Source organism: Cornus florida, unplaced genomic scaffold, assembly GCF_030987335.1.
Source record: "Cornus florida cultivar Cherokee Brave unplaced genomic scaffold, ASM3098733v1 CherokeeBrave_3.0.0_Hap2_Chr08, whole genome shotgun sequence".
In the NCBI taxonomy this organism is placed as follows: Eukaryota; Viridiplantae; Streptophyta; class Magnoliopsida; order Cornales; family Cornaceae; genus Cornus; species Cornus florida.
The window spans coordinates 43,073,029-43,090,087 of record NW_026775578.1 but is presented as its reverse complement, the minus strand read 5'-3'; the positions used below and the strand labels follow the sequence as shown (position 1 = coordinate 43,090,087).

General features: G+C 29.6%; 1 protein-coding gene across 1 annotated transcript; it reads right to left on the bottom strand.

Moving 5' to 3' along the window:
- Positions 1-7,035: 7,035 nt before the first annotated feature.
- Positions 7,036-7,699, bottom strand: LOC132271504 (protein RESPONSE TO LOW SULFUR 3-like). Its single transcript, XM_059772893.1, has one exon. The coding sequence runs from the start codon at positions 7,628-7,630 to the stop codon at positions 7,253-7,255; it is 378 nt and encodes a 125-aa protein (XP_059628876.1). The 5' UTR covers positions 7,631-7,699; the 3' UTR covers positions 7,036-7,252.
- Between the last annotated feature and the right edge of the window lie 9,360 nt (positions 7,700-17,059).

Below are 17,059 nucleotides of genomic sequence, written 5' to 3'. Positions count from 1 at the left end.
ATTTCATTGATCAATTAATTAATGCACATTGGTAAAAAAAATGTATATATCAAAATAAAATTGTTTGAACACATTAAAAAGTACTTATATTTGTAAGAAAGATGACTTTCACTCTAATAAGTAGGCAACAATTTCCTTTTTTTGACTTGTCTCTTTCTTTATTTTTATTATATTGCTTCACTTCTAAAGTTTTAGGAGTTAATATCAATAGTTAATATTTTCTATAGAAAAGATTTTTAACACATTACTTAATTTTCTTTTCTTTTTTCGTGATGAAATTATTTATTTTTATTTTTTAAGACATATGCTTCTTTTTATTTTAAAAGCAATAACATTTATAACTTTTATGTTCTAGTCAACTTCTCAATTATTATCAATTAATTTAATTCCCTTAGAGTTTGACTAGTGTGCAAAGATATGAGCTCAAAATAGTCATCTCTAAAAATTAATAAATATAGCAAATTATTTTTCAAAATTTAGATTACACATTCAAAAATTTCATTCATTAAATAATCACGTGTCTAATTTGAATTTATAAAAAATATATTAAATTTAAGAGAATTAGATATCACTCATATATTAGCAAAAAAAAAAAAAGAAAAAAATAAAAAAGATGATCTTCTCATTCTCATAAAACCTAAAAGTAAATAACTTAATCCTAAACTACAAGGTATGGTTCAATTGAAACAAAATTAATATCTAGGCACAGTCTATGACCATAGAAAGTTCTTAGAACGTAGTTGAGTCCTCTTTTTTAACATGTAACTTTTGAAGAGTTCAACACCATTTTTTTTTTTTTTTGGATTATTCTTATCATGAGAATTTCTTGGTTGACATTTTATTGAACTTGGGAAAAAAATATGAGAGTCAAAAATTAAATTCTTTCACATGCCAAGCACTTTTTTGTGACAGAATTAGTTGCCAAAAAAAAATGCAAACATCATGTAAAAAAATGTAATTCATATGATTACGTGCATTTTAATCAGTTAAATGAATCACTTTCAGGAAGGCAGCATTTATCTCTATCATATCCTCTGAATTACCTTGTTAAAAAAAAAAAAAACTTTCTATGTTTTCTATTCTTTCAGTTCATTTATATATCTTCGAATGTAGAGGTTTTTTCATTACATATTATTTTCTTTTTCTTTTTCTTTTTCAATTTTAAAGGACAAGTTTTTTTTTGAGAAATTGAGAAGTTTTTGAACATAAATTCGCATAAGATCCTCAAATAGAATTAACTATGTATTTGAGATATTGGAGGAAAGCTAAATAATTAAAATTCCTCATTTCTCCATTTCTTAGATCCTTCTCCATTTTTAGAGTGACAATCACTTATCTTGTCAAGCATGTGGTTTTTGGAGTTGAAGATGCCGCTTGTCTGAGAGGTGGTATGTTCTTCTGATTTAAATTTGGCTTTCGTGGTTTTTTTTTTTTAAATAAAAACACATCTAATATTTTTATGATTTGTTGGGTGCAAAATTTTGTCTGCCATTTTTCTTCTTTTTTTTTCACTAATAAATTTGAATTTACTTTTCAATTTGGATTAATGGGTTAATCAATAAAACACTAAGTTGGGTTTTATTCCCCGTTACTTTTCTTTGAACTTGAGAGAGCATATCACTCAAACAAAACCAGTGCGGTGATCAACGGATGCAGCCGCAAAAATGAGTAACCGAATAAATAAAAATAATTATAAATTGATTGAAATATATATATATATATATATATATATATATATATATATATATATATATATATATAATTAACCACCTTTAATCGGTATATATTGGGGTTAAAATTAACCACTTTTAATCTTGAATCAATATATATTGACTTAAACAATATTCAATTAACCTCCTTTAATCGGTATATATTGGGGTTAAAATTAACCACTTTTAATCTTGTATCAATATATATTGACTTAAACAATATTTATCATGATAGTTAATATGATTCTAAATTGAATGAATTTTTCTAAATTCCGGTTCAAGTTTTCGAATTATTAGCAAAATTCAGAAGTTAGAATATTTTTGCTACATTTTCGTTCTAATTTGATAATTTATTTTACAACAAATATATAAAAAAAAAGAATCAAGGATTTAAAATATTCAAAATTGCAATTATTATTTTGCAAGGAAATTTTTTATGGTTAGAATATTTTTGATTTTTTTTTACGATAAAAATTGCAATTATTATGGTTAATATATATATATAGTTTTGGAATTTGGATCCGGCATTTAGAATTTTGAGTTAAGTATCGTCTGATTCACAAACATTTTGAATAATGATAAAAGTATATATAAAAATTTGAAATAAACAAGTGAAAATCAATTCAATCAAGTTTATGATTTTTCTGGCCGATGAAAGACTGTCCTATTTTTTCCTTCCCGTTGGGTTCTTTTAAAATAGCAGTTGTATTTATTTATTAATCTATAGTTTTCTATGGATTAATAAATATGTTTTGGGTCCTTTCATATTTAATTTCTTTAAGATATGTATATTTTTTTTTTTAGCTGGTACTCACACACACTTGTCTCTTATGAGAGTTAAACTCCTAACTTTCCTTTGGAAAGTAAGTGACGGATACCTAGGTCACTGACATATTGATTCTCTATTTTTATTTATTAATGTTGATTTCTTTATGATTTTTCATGGTTGTAAATCTTGTGATTAAGTTTTTCTAGATAATCATTGCAGAATGAAGAGTGTATCAGATTACATTAGTGGCATAACCAAAATTTTCTTATTTGAGAAAGCAACTTGTTTTATACTTCATTAACTATTTCATACATAGCGAAGAAAAAAAAAAATAATCTGTTTCAGGGTGTAGGTAATCATATGGGATATATGTAATGAAAAATCAAGTGATAATTACAAAAACGTAAGAGTTTTTTCGACTAATTTACAAAGTAGTGAAATAAAAAACAACGTATATCACTTTCATAAATTTTTCTAAACTATAAAGTGAACATAAAAAAAAAACTGGTCATTTGTCAAAATAATTTTTAGTATTTTCAAGTACCATTTTTGTGTATATAAATAACATTCTTGTACACGTATGTATCATTTTTATACAAACCAAGTTAACAAATTGGTCTGCACAAAAAGTAGTATCTCTGTGCACAAGTATAATACCTATATGTAAAAACATAGGTATCGTGCACAAAAGTGATACTCACGTGAATAAAAGTAATACCTTTGTACACAAGAGTGATACCTCTAATAACAATAGTGGCACTTATATGTACAAAGAGTGGCACTTCTATGCACAAAAGTGATATTTACAGGTACAAAAGTGGTACTTATAAATATTAAGGGTAGTTTGGTCAAATTAACATTGTTTTTTCATGTCCAACTTAGTCTTTCAAAAAAATTAATGACTATAAAAATCTTTGACTTTGTAGATTGGGTTAAGTTAAAAAAAAAAAAAAAAAACATATTAAGAAGCCCTAACTACTGGAATGTAAACACTAAAAAATAATTACACCAAAAAATAGTTTATACATGGCGACCAAATTACCCTGAAGTGCATTTTGAAATTTACTAAATAACACTTGCTTCTCTCTCTATCTGGTATTTTACTTTACCGGTCAAATTAAAGAACTATTACTAAGAGCAACTCCAATGCTATCTCATTTGGGCCTCACAAACTCAAAATATGAGAGTTGGGTAAAAAAGGGCCTCTTCAATGGGTTCTTATTTAAGCTATTAAAATTTGAGATTCTCAAATTTCTTCTCATATATGGCAGTTGCCAAATTTTTTTAGCAAGTATCTCATTTTCTAAAATGGTACCATTTCTCACCAATTATCACTCACTCGCATCTCTATAGGTATATTATATATATAATATATTATATATAATATATATAAATTTTTGAAAAAAAAAATTATATAAAAAAAATTAATTCACAAATAGTGGTAAAAAAATTATAAATAGTCTGTTTTTTTTTTTTTTGGTCCTTTTTTGACCAGATATTTTAGATTTGTACTTCTTTTTAATTAGGTTTAATTATAGTTTAGTTCTAATGTCTATAATTTGACTTGGAATGTGCCTAATATTAATATTGCTGATGCAAATATGAATGGTGGGAATGGTAATTTAAAAATAATAGTGGTTGTGTTAAAAAATAGCATAAAAAATAGCATTTTGCGTGAAATGTACCATTGGAGCAGAGTTACTAAAATGTAGTATTTTGACACTGTAGCACCTGTCAAAATATAGATTTGATATGCAAAAATAGGTTTTAACATTAGAGATGCTCTAAAGTTGCTTCTTCTATATGTTTAGGTGATGAGAATAGCGATTGAGTGACTGAGACTGAGTTGTGCCTTGGCGGGTCTCCATTGAAGACCCATTTTGAGATTTATTTGTTGTATATTTTACATTATTCAGTAAATGTTTTATATTATTGTCGTTATTATTTTACTTTGTTAAGTACAAGTTTTACATTATTCGTGAGCTCCATTAATTCCGGTGAGTTTTGATCAACAAAACTCTATTGATTCTGATAAGCTTTGAGCAAACAATAACTAAACCTTAGTGACGACCAAACTGAACGGTTTTAGTATCTCAACCCGTAAAGTTACAACGAACAAACCGGTAAAGAGGTATAGCCATCCAACCAAAAAACTTCATTGAAGACCCATTTTGAAAGTTACTTGCTATATATTTTACATTATTCAATAAACGATTTACATTACTAATATTACTATTTTACTTTATTCGAATACAAGTTTTATATTATTCTGTAAATGTTTTACATGTAAAGAACGTTTAACATTATTTTGTAACATCTTAAATGAGTGCAGTGAATGTAAAGTGTATTTTTTGATTGCAGTGGTGAACATTTTAGAGAGTTAAATAAAAAATATATTATCTATATACTCGAGCGATGACTACAATGAGAATAGTGATTGAGTTGTGCCTTCGAGCAGTCTAAGTAATTAAAGAGCAACTGAGAGAGAGTAGTAATTGGTGTGCCCTAGGTCCGAAGAGAGAAGGAAAACAATGAGAAAGGTGTAATAGGTTGGTAAAGTAGATATATGAGATGGGAATAGGATAATGGTTATTTAGTAAATTACAGAAGCTACTTAGAGATTATTTGATCTCCATATATTCATGAATAATGAAAATTGACTTATTTATAATTACTTTTTCCTAAATTGTTTTTAAATGAGATTATTTGTGAGTGGCTTCCTAAGGTGTTCTTTTATTTTATTTTATTTTTTTTGAATTAACCCTCGTAAGTGACCTCCAAAACTCCATATTTTCGTAATTATTCCAAAAATCGAGGAGTTATTTTTTGTCTTGCTGATCAATTGGGCCTAAATAGCTTATTTTGACTCTGTCTATTTTGCAAGTCTTTTGGGCCTTGAGGCACGATCTCTTGAACCTTTGCTTTTAATATTTCGACAGGTGCCAAATCGAGGAGTCTTGAGAGGGGCATATTTGGTAAAACGAAGTCACTTATGGATTAAATTCAACTTTTTTACTAATAAATTTAAATTAATAAATTTTTATTATTATAGTGACAAAATTTAGTAATAAATGTTGTAAATGAACCGAGCCGAGTAATGATGTGTTTCGAACCCGGTTCGGTCAACATAATAGGCTGCTTAAGTTCGGCTCGAGTTCGAATCGAACCTAGAAAATTTAGTTTGAACTTGGCTCGGCTCTGTTTGACGCAATTCGAGCCGATAGCTCGTTTATTTTATTTTATTTTATTTTTTATTTTTATTTCTGGTACTTCGCATCTAAGATCTGTTGTTCTAACAGATCTGGAACAAAAAATCTGTTTTTCTAAGATCCATTTTTTGGTTCAAAAAATTTGTTATTCTAAGATCTAGAACAAAAAATCTGTTGCTCTAAAATCTGGATACTTCGCATCGAGCCGAGCAAAATCGCATCTAAGATCTATTTTTGGTACTTCGCATCTAAGATCTGTTGTTCTAACAAATCTGGAACAAAAAATTAAAAAAAAAATTGCATCTAAGATCTGTTAGAATTACAAAAAATGTAAAAAAGTATGAGAGAAAAATAGTTTTGCAGTAATAAATCTCAAAATTTATACTAAAAATCAGTTTGTCTACGTGTACAAGTTTACATGAGAGATGAGATGGGTATTTTTGGTGTCCCAATGGTGGGTATGTGTTTGATGAGTTTGTTGCTACTGTGTTACCTCACGAAAAAAATAATAATAATAAATAAATAAATTTACATGAGAGAGTACAGATGGAGGGAGAGAGGGTGACTTATTCCATTACCCTAAACCTAAAAAGATTTATATACAAAGACAAGGAAGGCCTATTTGCATAATAACCACAAATTTTATATATAATTATAATCTGACCTTAACTTTTGTATATATTATAATTAGATATGTGTGTATATATACATTCACGAACATACTCGACTCGTTTGTTCATGAACAGTTCACGAACTGAACTCGATAATACGTTCACGAACATACTCGATTATATATATATGTCAAGCCTATTGATGTTAAAGTTCGGCTCGTTTATAAATCGAGACTCACAATTCGGTTCAAACTCAATTCACTTATTCACTAACCGAGCTCGAGTAGAATAATTAACGAGCGAAATCTGAACAGTTCGCGAACGACTCGGCTCGTTTGCAGCCTTACTAAGGTTGCACCATTATCTGTTAAAAAGGATGTACATTTCGATTCATGTTGTTCGGTCACAAATGACTGGCCCGCGGAAAGCACCCCCACTATGTGACCGCGGCTGCTGTATCGTTTACTGAAATTTTTGTCCGTGCCTAAATAATTGAGAGGAGGGTCTTGCAAATAAATTTGTAATTAGTATGTATGTGTGTGTGTGTGTATATATATATATATTTGATTTACAATAGCTTTCCAAGAAAAATTAATAATTGTTAATTACTGGGATTTGAAATCAGTTTGGAATCGTTTGTTTGGATTAAATTTAAAATAAAATAAAAATAGATAAAATTTTAAACTACTTTTTTTTTTCATTTTAAATTATATTAATTATGACACCACTGAAACAAGTGAGATAAATAAAGAGTTTGAATTCATGATAATCAAATTCAAAACAGAATATCTACTAATTACACGCAGTTCACATATGTAAGAATGAAGCAATACACAAACTGAAATACAAGAACAAAATTTACTTACCAAAAAAAAAAAATTGATTATAGAAGGCTAGCTGCGTATATATATATATATATATATATATATATAGCTTGGTGTAAATATATATAGGTCATTGAGAGTTGGGGAGAGAAATGGACGCAGATTGGAGAAGCTTTTGAGCCAATGAAAGCTGATCCATTAATGAAAGAAGGCGAGCTTGGTAGGCCCGGGCCTGGTCGACGGCCTCGGCTTCGAGCTCGCCGAGCTGGGTGCAGAGCCGCTCCTCCGCCTCCTCCGCCACCATGAGCCTCTGCCATGTTCTCTGCAGCTCCTGCTTCATCTTCTCCTCTCTCTCCAGACTCTCCTTTAACTCTCTCTCTAACTCCTCATTTCTCTTTTTCATCAGCTCCTCCTCCTCCGCCACAGCCGCCGGTGGTGGCGGCGGCGGCGGCGATTGGTGGTGGCGTGGCTTTGTTTGGGCTGAAGGCACCGCTATGGTTGGAGCCATATTGCTCTCCAAAATTATAGGACTGGGAACCAAACACTCCTGATTTCTGGTTGTGTGGTCGAACCTTTGAATCAATACTGATCTTTATAGACCCAAAATGGGTATGTCCAGGTTCAATGTATCTAATTTCACGCTAGTATTATTACTCAATCGGTTCAGCGTTCGTATCTTTATTTTTATTTTTGTTGTCTCAAACTAATTATCTCAATTCAAAAGTTTTTTTTTTTAATATTTTTTTAAAATTTACTCTACGTGAACCTACTTAATGTATTTAAAAATCTATTCCCTATCACTATAATAAAAAATATTTAAAATTTTACTTACATTTTCAAAAAAAAACGACACGAGAATGGAGTACAATTGATTTATTATTTTAATTTTATTTACAAAAAAATAAAAATAAAAAAAATATAGTTGCTTGTGCAGTTGGTTAAAGGTTAAGTGTGTGCCATCGTTGATTACTACTAAAAGGAGAGGTTGTAACTTGTAAGTTATTCACTCTCGATCCAATGGGGTTGGGCCCACCTGGACTATTTCTTCATTAAAAATAATATCGGATATGTTGGGCTCCTAATGTAACTCAAATTATAATTTTATTTTAATCACATTTTAAGAGTCTTGATGTATAGCTTATATACACCTTTACGTGAGAAGAGATCAACGGGGCAACATGTGATTATTTCATAAAAAAAAATATTATAATAATGTAGATTAACCTTCATTAGCTGACTAGGCATGTAAGGAATATTCGTTCTTGCATTCGAAACTTTTATAATGATGATATGATAACTCTACAATGCCTTTATGGAGATGATGGTACATGTGGTTGAAATTAGGCTGCAATTGGGCCCAACTCTTATCACATTTCAAATGCATTGCATCAGAAGTTTGGCCATTTACCTTTCACACAAAAGGTTGTGGTCCCTTTGCTGAATATATATATATATATATACACACACCACGCAAAAATGCTTGAAATCATCCTCGAGTGATGTTACCCAATCAAAAATAATAATTCGTTTAGATTATGACCAATGACAGATGCATTTATTTCACTTTCAATGAAATCGTTTTTATCTTTTTCATTTTCTCATCCAACTCTTTTAGCTCAATGTCATAAATAATTTGTATTTTTGTATATATTGATGTTTAAATTTTGATATCCATTCAAAAAAATTATATAACTCTTCTTAAAATTACACTTTTATCCATTCAAAAAAATTATATTGTACTCACTAAGATTGTTAAAATTACACACTTTTTTTTTTTTTTTCATATACGTCGTTGAAAAGTGCTTTATTTTGTTATTAAATATGTGCTATGCACAACTGAGCAAACATAACATTTGAATATTTAGAACTTTTTAAAATCTTATACACGGTCTTGCCAACGTGAGTGAATTAGAACACAAGAGTATATTGTGGGGCCGGCTATAATATACCAGTTTGTTACCTTGGGGTGGGTCCAAAAGGCCTTGCCCAAAGGAATTCTGGGTATCAAAAAAAAAAAAGTATATTGCTTTTGAGTGAACAATTAGAATGTCCGATATTTTATTTTAAATTGCAAAAATTAAAATGGGATAGTTTTGGATGCAACTAAATTTCTTTTTAACATAAAATTATCTCCAGTAAAATCTTGTTTGTTGTATATGTAATGTAGTGAGTGGCAACTATTATACCTTGCTTGTTTTTTTCAATTATAGTGACTTAAAAAATAAATTCAAAAAACACAAATAGTGATCAAAATTATAAGTAGAGATTCTTGATTTGACTCTTATTTTACTAATTAAAGCGCTAATGAGCAATAAATAACAAAAAGATGATAACAAGATTTACAAATGTCATTTTTTTTTTATAAAAGTACAAAAAAATAAAGTTCGATTTGTCCATGTGAGTGTTGTCGTTTATTCTCAACATCATCAATGGCACTCCTAGATGTGTTGAGAGACATCAATAATTATTTATTAAGAAACATATTTTAAATATGGTTAAGTGCCAAAAAACAAAAAACAAAAAAAAAAACCTCTGTCTATCATGTTCAAATACCTCCTACATTTTTAAAATGGACAAAATATCAATATAGTTGTCAATTTCAAGATTGAAATATCTAAAATATTCTCAAAACAAAATAAAAATAAAAAAACATTAATTTCATAAACAATTATTATTAAAAGTATTTTAAGATTTTAATAAAAAAATTTGTCAAAATTAAATATTAAAAATAATTTGCACATATTTTCAAATATTACGAACAAGTTGCACCTATGGGTGAGGGCTACTGAATATCAGTGGAGAGGACCCATAAATTATTTGACAGAACGACTCACATGGCAAAGGTTGCCCATCTACTACTGAATGTCTTCTTCATCAAAGTGTTTCTCTCTTATCTTTCTCCAAAATTATCCATTATAGGGTACATCAAATTAAGGACTTGATTTTTCTTAAAGAAAAATCAATTTTCAAAGGATTTTTTTCGGGAAAAATTAAATGATTAGTCTGTCATGAAGAGCTATTTTTATTTTTGAGTGAGACTACTTTAATCATGTCTGAAGTAAGTTTGAAGAAATTTTTTAGAAAAGAGAACAAAAAATTTGAGTTTAAATCATGAAATCGTCGCATCATGTTTCTTAAGGAAATCGAGTTTATAAACTTCCACAGCAAATCTAATTTTTTAAAAAATTTCCAAGATTTTTCATGTCCAAATTCTAGTAAAATCTCCTAATTTTTTTATTTTTTTATTTTTCCATAAAATCCCCAAGGTTGACTTTATACATATATATATATATATTGTACTTGGCATGGATGCAATAAAATATTCAAATACAAGAATCAATTTAAATAATCCAAATTTTTTAGAATCTTATATATATATATATATATATATATATTATACTGATAAGCTGTTAACCCATGTTAGAGGGTAACGTGTGTTACTTGCATGCTCTTATTATAATGGAAAGAAATTATTAGGCACGATCAGTTTCTATATATATTATACTGATAAGCTGTTAACCCATGTTAGAGGGTAACGCGTGTTACTTGCATGCTCTTATTATAGTGGAAAGAAATTATTGGGCACGATCACTTTCCATTGCTATTTTAATATTGTTGGGTAACTACTCTAATAGTCTAACCTCACAAATATGGCCAAACTTTTATAATTACCAACGTTGCAAAAACAAATGTAACATTTATAATTATAATTATTATATAATGATGATCCTAGGACTCAATATATATATATATATATATATATAAACCGAAAATAATACTAAAACCAAAAAAATATGTTGCGGCTGGATGTGGGAACTGAAATGGTCAAATGTAACCTACGGTTGGATATATATATATATGTCCGTGTGTGTGTTTGATGATAGGGTAAATAGGTTAGTGGAGTTCGGCTTAAGTTAAAAGAATTTGGACTTAATGAAAAATAAAGTTGGGCTTATAAACACACAATTTGGATTGAATTTATATTATATGGGCTAATAAAATTGTATAGAAAATTTTTAATAAATAAATAAATAAACCTTTCGCTAAACAAGCCTGTTCACAAGCCGAGCTTGGCATTACTCAAGCTCGGCTCGTTTACTAAACGAGCCAAAAAATGTGTTCAAGTTCGGCTCGTTTACTAAACGAAAGAGCCCGAGCCAAGCTTTTAACGAGCCGAGCCTGAGCTGTTCATGAACAGCTCAGTTCATTTGCAGCCCTAGTTGTTGTAAAGTGCACGAGAAATGTGAGCGGTGCGGAGCAACGGAGGTGGTCATGGTGGAGAGCAACAGTGGGGAGAGCGAAACGTTGGTGGAGAGAGAGGGGGTGGGGCCGGAGTTAAGGCTGCAAATGAACCGAGATGTTCATGAACAGTTTGGGCTCAGCTCTTTAAAAGCTCAGCTCGGACTCGTTCATGAGTTAAATGAACAGAGCTTGAGCTCGATTTTCAAGCTCGTTTAGTAAATGAGCCGAGCTTGAACATTACTAGGCTCGGCTCGGTAAGCTCGTGAACAAGCTTGTTTAGGAAAATGTTTTATTTAATTTATAGTTGGCCCAAATAAATGATACCCAATAGTGTTTATTACTAAGCCCATATCAAAATGTTAAGCCCATACAATAAAAAAATAAATTAATAAACTATTTTGCTGAGTCCAACTTATAAGCTCACATTGAATTAGAAAACCCTAAAATCTCCCCACACAAACGCCCCACCTATCAACCCTATTCTTATCTCAGCATCAAATCTGTGCAGCAAGGCTTCATCAGTTCATCCCCATCTATCATCTCTTTTCGAAGTTCCCCATCTCTCTTCTTTCGTCTCTCTTCTTTTTCTTCCGTTATAGTTGGTGCACGCTACAAATTCAGCCCTATGATTTGTGAGAAGATGGAGTACGATCGAGATAGAGACCGAAGGAGAACAATGGATGAACCTCCAAGAAGGCATATATATAATATATACATATTTACAATACATAGATTTTGTTTATACATACAAATGAATATGTGTTTATATATACGAATCAGAGATTTGATCCATAGTTCCAACTTCTATGAATATCTTGATACAAGAAGAGATTGTATGAGTTTTGGCAAAGCAAGCCCGAGCCGAGCCGAGCTCGAGCTTGGCAAAATATTCACGAGCCGAGCCTGAGCTTGGCCTAGTCAACCTCGCCCGAGCCTGAGCACTCCCCTAATTTAGACGAGCCGAGCCCGAGCATACCAAAGCTCGGCTCATTTGCAACCCTAGTCGGAGTGGCAGTGGTGGTTGAAACTTGAAAGGGAATAAGAAAGATCAGTAAGGAGTGTAAATTAGTAAAATCAAATTACTTTGCTTACATCAACAATGATCACATTCTTTGAAATAATAAAAGTCTGTAAGCCTAGTTTTGTCTATCTCTTGTAACTTAAGTTATGTAACATGTTTGGTACAATTATGAGGATATTGTTAATCAATTATTGTGTTTGCCGGTTAATTAATAAAGGAAAAAAAAAAAAAATTTGATAGTAAGAAATGAAAGGAAAATATTTTAATGAATTTACTATCATACCATTTTCTATAAATTTTGTCTTTTCAAAATATAAAGGTAAATTTGGTATTAACAAAATTTTATTAAAAAAAAAGGTAACATTTTATTTTTTTCCTTCTATTTTTGGAAGGATAGATAACAAAACCTACATATCATATATAATTTATTTCCCTTTGAATATTTCGATTTCCTTTATTTTCTTTTAAAAATTTATACCAAACACAATATTTTATTTTTCTTTATTATTTATTATTTTTTCTTTTCTTTTCTTTTTCCTCCAATCCAACTGGGCCTTTGTAATCTATTGCGTCTACTCCACGGAATTTGTCATCAATTCCTAAGCTTTTCCACGTTGCAACATTCTATTTAAACCACCATTGTCCATGTATCACAATCGATCCTTGATAGCAAGATAATAATGACATAAAGAAGGGGTCTCTCTTGCCGCATCACACAATCGCGTGTTCATCACCATTATCTTAAAAGGCAAGAGAAAATATTTTTTCGCACACCCCTCAACCTCAGTCCGGATAAAGACGGACAATCGTGTCCATTCCATATGGACCTATGGTTCATCTTAATTTTATTCACATTTTAAGGGTCTTAATATATAATGTATATAATACACATCCGAAAGTGACGAAGAGTATATCTTATTTGTTATGCATGAATAAATGAGTAACTATTTCAGCACTAGTCAATTGGTTAAATTTGTGGGTAAATGGATAAATACTCACTCATTACAATTGGTATTGAAACCAAACACAATATTTAATTTGATGTCACCCCAAATACTGTCCGAATGAGCCCTCCCAGATATATAGGCAGGGTGGCCCAATCGCAACGAATTAGGATGAACCCACCCCGATAGGTAGTGTAAACAATCAACATTGAACCATGATCCGGGCTCATCAAGAAGAGGTTGGATCCTCTGCAATAAAGTACACCTTATTGTGAAATGGGAAACAATCAAGATTGAATCATGACTCATGATGCGGTTCGATCAAGGGTTTAATTCGAAAGAGGCCAGTGGTTTGCCATGACATATCTAGTATTTTATGATAGTGTGAACATATTTAAAAAAAATTAAATATTCAATTAGTTTAGACAAAATATATTTATAGAATTATAGAATATTGAGGAGTTTGAAGAAATTAATAGATTGAAGAAAATTTTGAAAAGTGTATGGAGTTTGTATTTAAAATATTGAGTTATAGAATGTTGAGGAGTTTGTAGAAATTGGTAGATGGAAGAAGATTTTAAAAAGTCTAAAAAGTTTGTATTTACGTTCTAGAAATTAAACATGCTTCAAACTCTAAGAGGGGTGATAGTGCTTTGATGTAGGGGTGATAGTGCTTTGATGTGCTTTCTAGGTTTCTTTGTTATTGGATGACAATGATATCATTAATTCTATTTATATTTCAAACAAATTTTACTTTAACAATTATTTATACAGTAACTTAAAATTTATTCAAAAAAAGACAAATAGTTTTAGTGATCAAAATTATAAGAATAGATCCTTAGGGCGTAGTAGAGTTGGTTGGAAGGGGAGCCTAGTGCTTAGACATTCGTATCTAGCATTTGGATGTGGATTCGATTCTCCTCTACCTATGTAAGTTTGTTATTTGCGTTGTGGGACCTAGGTGGATGGTTAGTGGTTTACCTTGTAGTTACAAGTTCAAAGATTGAGTAATTGCGAGGGTTCGGACGTAATTAAAAAAAAAAAATTATAAGAATAATTTTAGTGATCAAAATTATAAATGGAGATTCTTCATCGGACTCCTATTTTATGAAATTAACCTCTACAAGATATTCTATGCTTGCCAACGTGTAATTTGGAGGCAAAAATGTGTGTTGGACAAAAATAATCCTACTTAATGGTAAAGTATAACTTAAAAATAAAACGATGAAAACAAGATTTACAAATAACATTTTTATTTTTTTGAAACAAATTGATTTGTCCATGTGAGTGTCCTTGTTTATTCTCAACAGCATCTATGCACAATGAGATTTTTTTTTTTGAGAAAAATCAGTTATTATTACTTTTAGAAAGAAAAAAAAAAAAAATTTATTAGAAAACATATTTTAGATATAATTTTATTTTTCATATCATATTGTAGATTTATTTATTTTATAACTATAGCAAGAAACATGCTCGCACAATTACTTATCTCGATAATGACTTGAACACTCAATCTGAGTATTAAAATAAATGCAAGTTTATACAACAAATAAGCAATAATAAAGCTCTCAACCTATAAATAAATATATATGTAACATAAAAGCAAATGGACTATTATTCTGTTTTTCTAAAACAAATTTGAAATTCAAAAGTTAAGAATCAATTTGACACTAGCTTTATCTTGGTGTGTAGCCTAAAAAACAAATTGTTGTGTACTTGTGTGCAGTAATTATTATGATTTATTAATATTATGAACTTTATAAATATATTTAGTTATCAGTTCGGGCCTACTAAATCTAACAGCAGAACAATAAGTTAATGATTATTTATTTTGAAATTGGAATTAAAATTGCAATTGAAATTGAAACAAAACGAAACATCGACCCAACTACAGTCAACACTTACACGTTAACAAAAAGTTGAGTAAAGCTTACAGCTTTGATCGGAATGTGATTTGAGCCGGGCAACTCTGGGCGAAGGCTGATCAGAATGGACTTCTTTGTTCACTCAGTCACATACTAATTCTACAAGATTGGGTGGGCCTGAGTTTCTATGTCCATTCAAGTTTGTTCCTTTCTGAGCTCACATAATTGGAAAAGGAAAAAGGAAATACAGTTGCAGGCCCATAATATAGAATTTCAACACTAGCCCAACCCAACATTTTAATTTTTTTATTATTTTTAAAATTTTTATAATACCACTGAATTACAATTCTTAAATAGTATGGTTGAACAAGAAAAAAATTTCTAAGCTTTGTTTGTTTGGGTGTAAAATATATATATTTTTGTACTGTTTGATTGTCGTAAAATATTTACAAAGAAAAAAAATATTAAAACATAACAAAATAATTTATCCATCAATCTTTGATAAGTTATTTTACATGTTCCGTCCGATAGACTCGACATTGACCTAAGTTTTTGTCAAATACAAAAAAAAATAATAATAATAAAAATATTTTATGTACGTCAAAACCAACGGAGTTGAATTGAAGGATAAAATGCAAACAGGTGAAATAAAAATAAATATTATGGAACAATGGGTAAAAATAAATATCTTTATGCACTCTAGCATTTGAGCCCGACTGGCTTACAATCAAACACGTTTTGAGTCCAAATTGTTTCAAGATTGGCTTCTTCATTTGCATCTTAATTTAAGCTATGGAATGTTGCTTATCAGATTCAAACTTCCTAGTACATTTTTAAGATGAACACTCAACTCTTTGCATGTAAGAAACAACCTCCTTTCAACTAATCCATGTCTTCATGCGTGTTTTTTTTTTTTTTTGAACATAAAATTAAAGAAAAAGCTAGAAAGAAAACGAAATTATTAAGTTGTTTTTACTTGGGATCAAATCAAATACCAAATTGGTTATTCCACTCGAACATTATCACACCGTAAAGAAGTTCCTAGCTTGTTCCATTTTTATTTCATTTATGTTTTCTTTGGTGAGAAAAAATAAAAATAAATGGAAGATAAAAGAGAAAGATAAAAGGGTAAAGTGTAAAAAACACTCCTAATATATATACTCCGCGTAACATTTTTATTCATATTTAAAAAAGTGTGCAAAAAACAACTTATTCTTTTAAAATTGTGCGAAAACACATCTCAATCAGAAATTTAATATAAAACAATATTGTAATACTCATTTTGCCCTTTTAGTCTTCCGAAAATGTTCAAAGGGTGTGTATGCTAATAATCTCATAATATAAGGATAGTATGTGCACATTAACTATATTTAACTCCCTTTTAGGGATTTTTTTACCTTTTCGAATAAAAAAAATTTCTCTATATATTTTCGCTAATATTGTATTATCTTTCGATATTATCTCTCTCTCTCAAAAAAAAAAAAAAACCTCCGTTCCTTTTATAATTATAAAAAAGAAAAAAAAAGTATTCCCAATTAAAATTTTAATATAGCAATTATAATTTTTCATTAAATATATATTAAAAAAATTAAATTAAAGATACTTATTCATTATATATAAGCAATATGCATTTAATTTTTTAAACTTTATAATTTGCAACAAATTTTCACACACACACACACACACACACACACACACATATATATATATATATATATTCCTAATAAAGATTGATCACCTTGGTGATCAATCTTTATTAGGGAAAAAAAAAATTATAATATTCAATCACCTATCGTCATCATATTATTTAAATCGCGATAAAACTACGTTTTCAATTAAATCTAATCATCAAAATCAAATGATTC

Excerpts from the sequence above, each read along its gene's own strand:
- LOC132271504 (XM_059772893.1), bottom strand. The coding sequence starts at position 7,630 with ATGGCTCCAACCATAGCGGTGCCTTCAGCCCAAACAAAGCCACGCCAC.